This window comes from Thunnus thynnus, chromosome 1, assembly GCF_963924715.1.
Source record: "Thunnus thynnus chromosome 1, fThuThy2.1, whole genome shotgun sequence".
In the NCBI taxonomy this organism is placed as follows: domain Eukaryota; kingdom Metazoa; phylum Chordata; class Actinopteri; order Scombriformes; family Scombridae; genus Thunnus; species Thunnus thynnus.
This window is the reverse complement of record NC_089517.1, coordinates 27,898,947-27,912,499: the sequence shown is the minus strand read 5'-3', so window position 1 is coordinate 27,912,499 and position 13,553 is coordinate 27,898,947. Positions and strand designations below refer to the sequence as shown.

The 13,553-nt window shown below is 37.7% G+C and overlaps 1 protein-coding gene across 2 annotated transcripts; it reads right to left on the bottom strand.

Moving 5' to 3' along the window:
* Nucleotides 1-4,912: 4,912 nt before the first annotated feature.
* LOC137185762 (secretory carrier-associated membrane protein 5-like) lies at nt 4,913-12,576 on the bottom strand. Of its 2 annotated transcripts, none has more exons than XM_067594113.1 (7): nt 12,397-12,576; nt 11,836-11,898; nt 11,630-11,749; nt 9,410-9,566; nt 7,213-7,314; nt 6,103-6,220; nt 4,913-5,752 (listed from the first exon to the last, which is right to left on the bottom strand). In XM_067594113.1, the coding sequence occupies exons 2-7, from the start codon at nt 11,840-11,842 to the stop codon at nt 5,573-5,575; spliced, it is 684 nt and encodes a 227-aa protein (XP_067450214.1). In that variant the 5' UTR covers nt 11,843-11,898; nt 12,397-12,576; the 3' UTR covers nt 4,913-5,572. The 2 variants fall into 2 exon arrangements, with proteins under 2 accessions (XP_067450214.1, XP_067450223.1); XM_067594122.1 differs by lacking the exon at nt 12,397-12,576 and adding an exon at nt 12,049-12,135.
* Nucleotides 12,577-13,553: the final 977 nt, after the last annotated feature.

The window sequence follows — 13,553 nt, the reverse complement described above, 5'->3', positions numbered from 1 at the left end:
AGTTTCAAGTAATCATTTTAACTTAAACCATAATCTTTTCCTAACCAAATGACTTTGTGCCTAAACCTAACCAAACCACAGCATTGTCACATTATAAAACATTATTTTTTTATTTTATTTATTTATTTTTTTAGTGATTTGTAACGGTTTTGGAAAGCTGCTGATAGAGGCGGCATATTAAAAAACGCTCCTATGGGTTGTTCTGGAATGCATGGTACAATCAACCTATTTGGTCGTTTAATTATGACAATGTGTTGATCGAAAGCGATGCGCGTTATACGAGACAAAGAAGCAGCTTGTGTCATAGACACAGGACACACTCGAGTGCACTGGCAGACAGTTTAAATACCTCTTGCCTCATCACTGAAACATCTGGCTTGTCTTTGGTGTCTGCTGCAAAAAATAAGCACTCTTTCTTACAACTTAGTTCCCTCACTTTTCCCACTCATCAATTTTAAGGAGTATGCAAATGGACAATCCTCTAGCATCCCTGGGAGTCCACACGGTTACAACAACAAGGCAATAAATTCTCATTAAGGCCTTCCTTCCTTGAAAGGCAGAAATTGAAGTTGGGATATTCGTGTTTATAGTCCCAGACAATTGGAACAAATGAGGAGATCTTGTGGAGGCAAGATAGGCCTTAATCGGGTCCCCGCAAAACCCACGCTCCCCCACTCACCCATCCCTCCACTGGCTCCGTGGGGAGTGTCGATGATGAAGTCAGCCACGGGAAGCGACGGCCCTGCGCCACTGTTCTCAGCCTCTCTCCCCTCTGACAGGCCCATATTTCACCAGACTCATTCTCCATCCTCCACTGTCACCGTTTCCTGTGCTGTCAGGGGGACGACTCCCATCATAAGATCAGTGATTTCACAGGCTGGTGGCAGCAGCACTCCCTCGCTGTAGCTGACTAACATGGCCAAGCTCCAGACAGCTGGGTGACCCCTCCTTAGTAGCTGGCTGGATGATTTGATTCCTCTCATCATGCACAAGTAAAGATGATCTAGGGTGGGGATTTTTGCTGTATGATGCCAATAGCTTTTGGGAGCTGCTGATTTGTGTATTTGTTTGACTTTGTGTCAACACAAATATCAAAGTCCAGCTGGGACTGCAACCCAACCTCTTGTTATGATAAAAAGCTTGACAATGCTAGAAGTCACTTTGCTGTTAAAGGAATAGTTTGACATTTTGGGAAATACGCTTATTTGCTTTCTTGCGAGAATTAGATGAGAACATCGATACCACTCTCATATTTGTCTGGTAAATATGAAGCTACAGTACCGCCAGCAGCCAGTTAGCTTAGCATAAAGAGTGGAAACGGGACAACAGCTAGCATGGCTCTGTCCAAAAGTAACAAAATCCACAGTATCTTGGCTGGGAGCAGTGACTTCCTGATGTCTTCTTGTCACTTTGAGGTTGACAAGATTTGTCATTTTTATGTTTTTTAGTAGAATTAAGATATGATATATTGTGTTAATTATTAATGAACAGTAACCACTTTACAGAAATCCAAAACAATTCTGCATACAATTATGAACATAATGATTTTATCCCTTTTTTCCCCTTTTTATTCTATTTTAAGCCAGCTTGATCACTAACTACCCAATTTGGAAAGCCTATGACTGCAGATGCAGATTTTTCAGGTCACTGTTAAACTATTGTGAATAGAAAAATGGGTAATGATGGTAGTTGTATTTCCAACCCAGTGTGAATGATCATGTTTAGGAGAGAGCACTTCCCATTGAGCCTTCTTCCTCATCGTAGCTCTTTTACATTTTACTCATAGGATGCCTGACTGTGTCTGTGACCCTCAGAGAACAATTTTATAGGAGACATGCATGGTGGTACCATGTGCTTGTGCATGTTACACAAGCATAAATGCATTCCTGTGTGAGCGCATGTCTGTACACCTTTGTCCAGACAGTAATATGTGTGAGTGTGTGTGTGTGTGTGTACTGTGTGTGTTTGTTTAACATCATGAAAGGGCACTCTATCTCCATCTCTCCTGAGAAATAAAACAAAAAGGCCTTCTGTTCTGTGTCAACTTTAGGTCATACAGTGCCCTTTATATGGACCCCACCTTCTCCTTCCTTCCTCCAACCCCACTGTTTTCTCATGTTGACATGACTGATCATGAGTGTTGCATATCAGAGAACTCTTCCTGACAGTAATTACTTCAGCCTTGACTGTCATTTACTTTATGGATTCCCCCAAGAAATAAATTGTAAATTGTAAACCACTGTAGTGTCTGCACTGATCAAAACACCAAGTCTTAAAGTCCTCTGTAATATCTCAACCACAGTGCATCTCTTCTCACATGTCAAACTGTTCTCAAATTCAAATAAATTCACATAATCTAAAGTCAAACTAATTTGTCTCATATAGAGGACTTTCGTTCCTAATATTTTCATGCCAATGTCTAAGACTCATTAAAGCTGTATGTGAGACTTTGCCTAACCTTCTACCTTTACCAAAACAGAGTGCCACTACAGTCCTCCCAACACAGGCAGGCGGGGGCTAAGGATCATGCTAAAGACACCTACTTTGGCAAGTTTGGAAATTGCACAGCAAATTAAACCCTGGCCCAGTGGTTATGAGAAAACTTCACTAACCAATAGGCCACTGTAAGTCCACCCTCTAAGACCCACTTAGCATTTAGATCAGATGTGTTTTTTGGAGTCTATTTGTCTGAATGAAATGATTAGAGGTATGCAGTTGGATGTTTTTCCACCCACGCTCTTCAAGTCAACAAAATATAATTGAAAAAAGACCTGTGTGTGTACATTCTTCATTTGTTATAAATCAATGACTATATTCTGGAGCTGACAACCAGTCCTGCTTTTCTGTCTTTCCTATCACCACTTGTCATAAGAGATTTCTGTGTGCACACATTCACATGAAATCACAAGAGATTTCTATGTATATGGCAATTACAGTGTTTGTCGGTGGCTGCTGGTGGGTCCTCTGTGTATCTACATCTCTGTATAATTTCATCCCCAACTCCACAGAGTAATTCTAACACTCTCTCCATACAGCGAGAAGCAGACAGAAGGGAGGCAAACATCCTCAGATAAATCCATGTAAAGTGTATTTGGAATCTAATCCACATGTGTGATGGTCACCTGCTCACAGGATGTTGAGAGAAAAAATGTTTTTGCTGCATGTGAGTTAAAAAAAGAATAATAGTTTAAGCAGGCAAATAGTATCAATCACCTTAACTATTTCATATTTTTTGTCCACTTAATACAGAATTTATAGATAGAGTACTGTGAGGAAAAACAAAGGTTATATAGCGCTCCCAATGGACAGTCAGTATGAGTGGTAGACAGTTATAGAGGGCCAATACTGCCACCTGAAGGCAAAGAATGTCGTTAATTTCCCATATTAACAGTGTTTAAATGTAGCTGCAGTACCATTTGCTGTGTGTAATGTATTGGAAACAATTTAAGATCACATTTTAATGATTGAGTACAATGCCTTGATTAAATGGGGCAAATATAACAAACCACTCAAACAAGAAACAAATAGGCTCTATGCAAAGCAACCTCCCTGAATAACTGCAGAATAATAATAAACTATTTAGCAGCTTGTGTCAAGGTTCTTTAAACAACAAGGGTGTTCAATGCACTTAGATCCTCGATATCATTCTAAGCATGAAGGACATAACTGTCAAATAGTAAAAATATATGTAAAGTATCTCCATATATACATTTTGGAGAATAACACAAAACAACTACACCGTAGGTTTGGCAAAAATAAGTGAAAGGAAATGTTGCGAACAGCTGCTGTGTTAAACCAATCATTCTCCCAACAACAGAGGAAAAATAAGTGAGATATTATGTTATGTCTCTGTCTTTTAACAAATATTCTCCCATGAATACAGAATCAGAAGTAAAATATGGATGCTGGTAGCCAAAAGATTAGAAAGAAACTGGATGTCAGCTGTTTCAAAACCCCAGCTTGGTGGGAGGAGTGACTGAGCAACGATCTGCCATTCTCCCACCAACTGTCCTTGAAGTGCCTTTGAGCAGTAGAGTTGAGTAGAGTAAAGCTGCTCAACACCCAACAAGTCTCCATACTAGGAAGCCATTCCAAATGACCATCTTTGTAAATGTGGTGCAGCTACAAAATAACACAATACCCGTGGTATTTATTGCTACAGTATGAATGGGTGTTAAGTGATTACCTTGATTTCCATAGACCCCCATTCAATGTAATGTTGAGAAAGAAAGGCAAATATTGATGCATCATGATGATGATGAAAGATTGATGCAGAGAAAGAGAGAGTGAAAAACAGAATAGCAGGAAATAGAATGGACTGCCATAAATGCAGACTATGATCTGTGAAGGATGAATGAAGGTAATCTGTACATGTTGGAGCTCTTTATTTCATACTAAAACCATTAGCGCCTCTGTGTGGTCAAACAGCCATACTGCAAGAGGCAAGTTGTCTCCTACATAGTCTGCATTTGACAACATTTTATAAAAGATCACATTAAATATATATATATATATATATGTACAAAACCGTCACATTTCTAATAAACTGGAACTGGCTACAGCACATGGGTCAGACACTTCAATAATTTTTTTGCTGAATTTACATAGTAGTATTAAAACTGATTTAATCTATTTGTGTAAATCACATCTTTTCAGTGTAAGGTAGACATGTCAACAGGAAGCTTCAAGTACATCAAAGAGGCAGCTTCAAGTAAGTTCAAATTTGATATTCTCTGCTTCTATTTAAATCCAGCAGAAGACTTGCAATAATACTGTTTCATATTGTAATATAGACAACATTCTTTCTTTTATAGTGCAATCACTGATAAACTGCATAGAAATATGATGAAATTATGCTGAGGTCACAGAAAGTAGCTTTGTTTAAAATGAAGTTACAAATCTACATTGGATCTTTGGTTTACCTTTGAATTAGAAATGCAACAAAAAATAAAATAACATTACATCCTACCAAACCTTCTAACCAATTTTAACAGTTCATAAGTGAACACTTAATTATTTAGTCTTCATTACCGTAAAAGTTGTTGCATATTTATTTTTCTATTCTTTAAGAAAAACAAAATTAATTGTTTTCTGTTGTAAAAATTGCTAAGACTTAACGCATTAATAACACCAAGATAACATTAGCACACAGCTCCCATGATGGAGCCACTAAAACAATATACATTCAAAACTAGTTTCATTTCACTTTCCCAAACAGAAAAAATGAAATTTACGTATGAAATAATATAAAACACCACAAATAATTAGCATGCCCTTTACAGTAATACAGGAGGGCTAAAACCAGCATCCCAGAGGTGTTCAGATATTTGTTTGCCAATATATGAAACTGAAGATTTGACTGAATCAGACTGATTCCGTAAGTCAAACCTTGTTAAAATATGCAACTGTAGGTTTTCTGACTCATTAATAGACTATTCTATTAATATAGACGACAACTTTAAAAATGAATATTCAACAGTATCGTGAGAGATGGTAAGATCTTCCTAACCCCATTGCTCAAACTTTGGCATAACTGTCACATAATTTCTTTGACACCTCTATGTTGAAGAGGCTACATCTGGTTGTCATTATATTGTGGGCTGGAGTACTGATCCTGCATGGCTCCAGCAGCTGCCCCCATGGCGGCCTGCTGGGCTGCTGCCTGGACATGAGGGTTCTTCCAGGCTCCTGTGGTCCATTCCTCCTGAGCTTTGGTCATGCTGGCCCCACTGCCACGGTAGAAATTATGGATCTGCAGGCAAGGTGTGGTTCACAAGTATTATCAATAAGCCATCACATGTGGGGAATATGTGGATTAGGTTACTGTACTGTGTTCCTTAATAAGGAGCCCTGCATAATTTTACTTATTTGAACAGTTTTTTAGGTACTTTTAATGATTACCTGAATTTGGGGCATTTACAGTAATAAACATCTCAAATTCTGAACTTATAAAGGCCCATTACATTATTCTCCACAACATCAAACTAATAATAAATAATAATTATTGTCATGAGAATAATTGCACTTGTGGAATAAAACAAAAACTCCTCACTCTGCAAAGCCTTTACACTGAGTGCAGAAATGCACAAGTCAAATTCTTACCTTTGTGAGGGCAATAAAGGACAGTGATGCCACCGCAGTGAACATGATAGTAGGGATCAGCATGATCAGTGCTATGAAAATATTATAACTGAAGAAGGAGATGGTAGCCAGCCAACCGCTGAAAAAGACAGAAATTACACAATTTGCTCAAAAACTGGCTATTCTAACATTTGTCATCACTTTGAACACAGCATCACTTATTATTATGTGCATTTGATCCGGCATTCTTTAAAATGATACTACCGCCAAACATCTGGATGTTAAATGCTGCTAATTTTGCGGACTTTAAGTACTGCAGATTAAATTTTAAAAGTTTTATAGCTCATACATAGTGATATCCAATTGCACATGGTGACATTTATAAACTTTATGGAGGCTGTCATAATATTAATTTCTGATCATCAGCCTGAGTCAGGTGACATTTTGAGGGTTCCTTTAACGACCTCTCAAAGTCTAATAACAGGACTATCATAAAAGTTATATGACGGCAATTTCTGATGGTCCATCACTGTCATGTTAATGAAAGCAGTGAACGAGGTCTTTAAAAAATACAATCTTATCTTATTGCTTGAGCCCAAAATGTTTCATTCAAAAGAAGATTTTGTAGTCTTATTAAAACACTTTTATGCAACTTTTGTTGCATAATAATGAACGAATCACTTCTCAACTCTGGGAGAATATCTATGTACTTTAACAAAGACTCAGGTACAGTATTCTAGACTGGCTGTATGTATGACAGTCTCTGCACTTTAGTGTGATGGTGGTTACTTGACAATTTCTTGTCCTAATTTCCAGTTACTTTAGTACATTTTTTTGAATATGAGTGATTTCATTGAGATTTAGCTTTACCAGATAGTTGCCCTTAACATAATTGACACTAAAGCTTTGTTTATGTGAATTATGTGAAGAATTCTGCAGACTAATTATTTTTTGCAAGAATTCAACAGAAAAAGAAAGAATGAAGAAATTATTTGGATAAAAGACTGTTGAACATACAATTACATCTCATGTATTATAAAATATTCTATATTCTGAATATTAAGACTTAACAATTTTTTTTTTTTTTTTTTAAAGTACTTTTCCAGTGCACTTTTAATCTCTGACTCTTACCATACTCCCCATCCAGGGATGCCGATGCTTTGGATGATGCTGATGCCAACTTGGGCCATGAACACAAAAAAGAACAGCATGAAGTTGAAAGAGCTGTCACTCCTGAAAAAAACAAAACAAAAAGAACAAGAAATATTTACACTTGCATACTGACTTTATCATGGTAACACTTTACAATAAGGGACATTAATTAACATTAATAATGCAGTAATAAGCATTAACTAACAGTTAATTAACAGTTAACTAATGTGTCTAGTAACCATAATGGTGTTCATGTTAACTAATGTATTGATTTATACATTATTTAATAGTTTATAAAGATGCTATTAACATTAGTTATTACAGTAATAAGCATTAACTAACAGTTAATTAATACAATAATAAGCATTAAGTAACTGTTAACAAATATCTCTTGTTAACATTTATCGAGGGTTTATATGTTAATTAAGGTCCTAACTAATATTAGTAAATGGTTGATAAAGATGTTAATTAACATGTATATGATGAAATGTTTTTTAAGGGTAATGATTGTCCACTATATTGTAAGAGATGGTAAACTCTTCCTATCCCCATTGCTCAAACTTTGGGGATAGTTAATGAGATAACTTAGCTAGTGTAGTAAAGAATTACTGGACACATTGGTTAACTGTTAATTATCTGTTAGATAATGGTTATTACTGCATTAACTAATGTTAATTAAGGTACCCTTATTGTAAAGTGTTACCTTTATCACTTTAATACTATATCTGTATGTTATACATTGTGTCGTTTTATTAGCCCAATCAAGCCCACAGGATGATAAAGGCTCTCCTCACCCATGTATAAGGAGACATATTGTATTCATGCAGGGCTCACCCTCTATCGGTGCTCTACTACACCACTCGTGTTTGATAACAACAAGCCTTCTTTGGTCAGCAGTACTTGTGCCATTCCTACCTGCCCCTCTGTGAGGTGGTGAAGGCTCAATTGACTTCTAAAACATACAGATGGGTGACAAATTAAAGGAAAAACTGGTACAGGTCTAAATGCTCGGCCCCTACAGTGAGGGAATCTGGTGGCTCTGTTATGCTTTGGGGGGCATTTTGCTGGCATGGTTTGGGTCCACTTATCCCCTTAGAGGGAAGGGTCACTGCAAATGAATGGTGTTTTTCAGCATTGGAATTGATTCTACAAGTCTCTGGAACTCTTCTGGAGGGATGAACACCATTCTTCAAAACGATATTCCCTCATTTGGTGTTTTGATGGTAGTGGTGGAGAGCACTGTCTAACACATCGGCCCAAAATCTCCCATAGGTGTTCAATTGTGTTGAGATCTGGTGACTGAGAAGGCCATAGAATCATTTTCATACTCATCAAACCTTTCAGTGACCCCTCCTGCCCTGTGAATTGGGGCATTGTCATCCTGGAAGAGACCTCTCCCATCAGAATAGAAATGTTTCATCATAGGATAAAGCTGATGACTCAGAACAACTTTGTATTGATTTGAGGTGACCCTTCCCTCTAAAGGGACAAGTGGACCCAAACCATGTAAGCAAAATGCCCCCCACAGCATAACAGAGCCACCAGATCCCCTCACTGTAGGGGTCAAGCATTCAGACCTGTACCAGTTTTTCCTTTAATTTGTCACTCGTCTGTAGATGGGTTATGTTTCTACCTTTTCCAAGGAGGTGTTATGTGTTTCTACCAGCTGATGCCCAGATCTTCACCGGATTGGAGGACTCAATTGCACTTCTTATCATGCAGCTAAGGTACAGTACAGTCTGTCGCATTCCTCTATCAACATGACCTCATGTCATGAGGAGTATGGGGAGAAAATTGTTTTTCAGTCATCTTCACATACATTATCTCCAACACAGCATTAGAGGGAAATACCCTGTGATGTATAGTTGTCCCTTGATCTGCCAAATTTGACTCAAACTTGCACATTTTTAAAAAGAACAGATTTATAAAGACCATAATGATCATAGAAGTACTGCTACAATAAGCCAAACATATTCTCTCCATCACTCAGTATTGTTAACATACTAGATTACAGTTTATAAAACACAATTCTTGTGTTGGTTGAGCAAATATTATACAAAAAAATAGCATGTAACTTTATTCCTCAATACACAGCTACCCAAAACACAACTTGAGTTACTGCTACATCTCTGACAAAAACACTATTTTGAATGTCAGTACTTCATATTTGACTTACTTGAAGGCCTTGTAGATGGGCCTGAACCAACAGACATAAGAGCAGGGAGTGAACATGAGGAGCCATATGATAGCCAGTCCAAAATTGGTCACTCCACCTCCTCCAAACATCCAAGCAAAGCAGCCAATGAGATTCACAGCAAGCGTTACACTATTCACTGTAAGACCAGAGCAAACATATTTATGGTATTGGTGCACAAAATAATGTCCTCTTGGTACACACACATGCACATGCAGAGAAGAGTTTGAAAAAAATGGAAAGTGGATATGAAGACAGCCAGTGTTAACATAACATGAAATATGCAATATACTTGAATCACAAAAGGGCCTGTGTTCCCTGAATAGCTTTTTGCAAGTGTTCTTTCTATTAATTTTCAGTAACGTTTTGAAGCTACAGTGTTCCCTGCCTAAGTTTCACTTGGTTCTAATTGGAGCTATATGTTTTGGTCCTGTTTTCTGCTCTAAACTAGCAAAGAAGGCCAATAAGTTTGAAATTTTGGTCTTGCTTTGCAATAGAACAGCTGGAACATGACAGCCATTAAGGAACACAGTAATACACAATACACAACCAAATACACATAAAAAAAATTACCCCACAACGAGATACATATAAAAAAAATTACCCCACAGCAAATTACACATAAAAAATTACCCCCAACCCCCTAAAAAAACAACCTAAGAAGAATAAAAAGCAATGTGCATACCATGACCAAACATTATAATATATGGAAAATGGCAAATGCAAGAAAAAAAACAATCCAGAAGCTTTATATAAAATGCAAAAATAGCACACCCAAAGCAGACTGGGACATTCAATACCTGCTTATGTTTATCGTTACAAAAAAAGAAGAAGTCTGCAGAAAGAAAAGAGGTTAGCTGCAACGAAACATAGTTCAGAGTAACAGATACTTGTCTCTTGCTGTGTACAAATAATTATTCCAGCTTCCAGTTACAGCTTTCAGCTTTGACGACTTTCCACTGCAAACATAATAAAGCAAAACCAACAGTACTCCAGCGTCCTCTATGAAGTGTCATCACTATTCTAGTCAAAATCAGGCTGTGCTTTACAGCAGGGAAATTGGGATGGAGATGCACATCTGGATGTGCTTCATTTGGCCAAAATCAGTTGGTATTCGCTTTCAGAGCAATCATCCTTCTTGCAGGACTTGTTTGAAATCGTTAAAATAACTGCATGGTGCTTGATGGTGGGTTTGCTTTGATATATTTGTCTATGTGGAACTTGCCTTGAGAAGACAGTGTGGTTGAAACATCGGTTATACATTAAAATCACTGGAGATAGTGAGCAGACATCACTTCTCTTCAATAGTCCATTTGAACATAGTTTTAAAATTGTATAAATCTTCCACTTATATTCACTTTACACAGCTAATGGCACTACAAAATCAGATAACCACTCCATTGACTACATGCAACAAAATACTGACAATTGATTGTTCACTGTCAAATCAGTTGATCTTCTTTAACCTTCCAATTAGTCTTTATTGTTTTTTATGTTATTGTTTTACTTTTAATTGTATAATTGTTCTATTCCTCTTCCAAACACTAATTATGTCATAGCTCCTATTTCCATGCTGCAGTAGCTTTGGGCTTGTTCTTGCAGCTCTCCCTGCCCTCTGCTTCCTTGTACGCCGTCATGGACGAGCAGGGAGCTTTCAGAGCAGAACAATATCACAAACATCATTGCACTGCTTGTTTATGGTGTAATAAACTCAGATGAAAGTGCTTCTGGCACAAAATTGTTTAACACAATTCCAACGGTAACTGCTCAGCTCAAACCAAGGCCATCTGGTCAGTGCTGTGACTCATTAGCAAATAAACCAGTCAGGATATCACAGCCACAGCCAATAAAAAAAAATCTTTTGGATGGCCCATTGCAAAAGGACCCTTGTAAACTATTTCCCATCTGTTAGTTCTTATCATGAGCTAACCATGGAGGAGATGACAGTTCATGGGACCTCCAGGAAAATTCAGATCATTGTTTTTCTATTTCCTTTAAGGGCGCCTGCCGTTCTATCACAGAGTCAGGTAGTCTATGCATTAAAAAGTCTGTTTGAAGTTTCATCATTTAAATTTAAGCTCCAAACTTTATAGCCTAATGTAGGGCTAACCTCATTTAGTAACAAAATGTGTACATTTAAGAGTTGGTTATCCCATGCCATTCTTACAGCCTAACAATACAATATCAAGTTTAGCCACTCACACATCCACAGGTGGTACATTTTCTTGCACATGCTGCGGTGCTGTTCAGGGATCTCATCAAAGTCCTGATAGAAGCATGGCTTGAGTGGAATGAATCCAGGCAGTGGGGGGAAGTTAGGCTCTGCAACAAAAAATTGCAAAACAGTTAGACATGGCATGCTGAATAAGGCTTTTCCAGTATATGAATGAACCTATATCATTACTGACCAGCCATATGGATATAATGTTGAGTTTGCTGTTCAGATTTACTCCTTCTTGGGTCTCTTGAGCCTGTCAAATAAGAAGAAACTACAAGTTAGGATTTATTGACGCTGACTTATTCTATAGCCTTTGCATATGCAGTAATTTGCAGCTGTTTTGATAGCCGCATCATTGCTCATAGGGGCAGATTTTTACTAGATTATTGCCAAACCAACATACTTCATAGACAACATGCGTTTAACAGAGGGGGCTAAGCTAGGCGCCGCCATCATGACGTCCTGCCGGGGGATTTAGCTAATGTGTGAGCCCTCCAGCCACGTCTCAATGGTGGTGATAAGATTTTAACGACTGAATCCTTCCGGTTTCAGTGAAACCACAAGAAAATGACAACACACCCCGGGAGACCAGACACGCATGCTGGCTGCAATCACATAAAAGCTTCACTCCACTGGAGGAAAATGAGGCAGCCATACTCGCTGTATGTGCGACAGTAGACAGTTATTTTGACATAGAGCTGGCCATCATAGTCAGGAATTACGGATTTCACAGTAAACATAATCTGCTTACCTCCTCCAGAGAGCAGAAGCTTCTCTCTTTACAGACCACAGTTTCCAATGGAGGCTTCAACTGCGTGTTGAATGGAGTATAACTGACTAGCAGGCGATATCTGCACGCAAACTATCAGACTATTACTACTATTATATACTTTCTTCTACACGGTATGACCAGAGCGATAAATCCGAACTATCCCAGCCTTCGACCAATCAGCGTCCTTAAAATCTGCTGTCACTTTGATCCAGACCAATAGGCAGATTATCCTAATCCTAGACGTTGTATTGATGACCCAATCACTGCTCAGCTCTCTGTCCATGGTGCTGAACCTGGTCTACCGACAGTGTAGTGGTAAACTGCCAACTACCAGCCTCATCTATCACATATGATAACCACCTAGCAAATATTTACAGTAAATCTGACATGTGTGTTGCAGTCACACAGATAGATTAACAGTTCTTGGTTGTTTTACGTTTTAATATTTCTCTTTAGAATCTGATTATTAGCTATGAGTATGCAAGCATGCAAAGAATTGTGTCTTGGCGTTTGCTCCTACAACACAGAAGGATAAAAATAGAACAAGAGTAAGTTAACTATAATGATGAAATAAACAAAATGGTGCTAAAATTAAATGAAAATTTAAAATTTAAATTTTAAATCTACTTAGCCTGGGATAATAATAGTTTTGAAATGGGATATAAAACTTGAAATTAAATACTGACTGTACAAAGGAAACATGGACTGTGCTATGGACGAAGAAATAAAGTGTATAAAATATATGAAGGTCGACTAGAGCAAAATTTAAAATGTTACATGGGCATAAATAATTAAATTATGTAACAGTGGAGGTTGAATGCAATGTACAATGTTAAGTTCAATTTAATGAAATATATAAAAGTGACAAGTGCAGGGATTAAATGACAGTAATGATGTCAGGAAGAGCAAATATATGTGGTATAGACTGTGCAACATACAGATTTGCATATAAAATATTAAACTTATATAGTAGGTTATATATTCAGAACTTATCTGTTTTCAGAGAATAAACCATGGTTCCCTGAAAGAAGAGCCTGAAAGTGATTTCCTTTATAGTGCACAATTTCAGCTATAAAACACACCACATGGTATAGTGTCATCAGTCTGAATGTGAATATGAGACTTGAGGTTGTTGC

Bases quoted from the DNA above. Each gene is read 5' to 3' on its own strand.
- LOC137185762 (XM_067594113.1), bottom strand. The intron at 9,567-11,629 runs GTGAGTGGCTAA...CTGGTCTTACAG, and splicing joins AATGTACCACCTGTGGATGT to TGAATAGTGTAACGCTTGCT. The intron at 7,315-9,409 runs GTAAGTCAAATA...TGTTTTTTTCAG, and splicing joins CCCATCTACAAGGCCTTCAA to GAGTGACAGCTCTTTCAACT.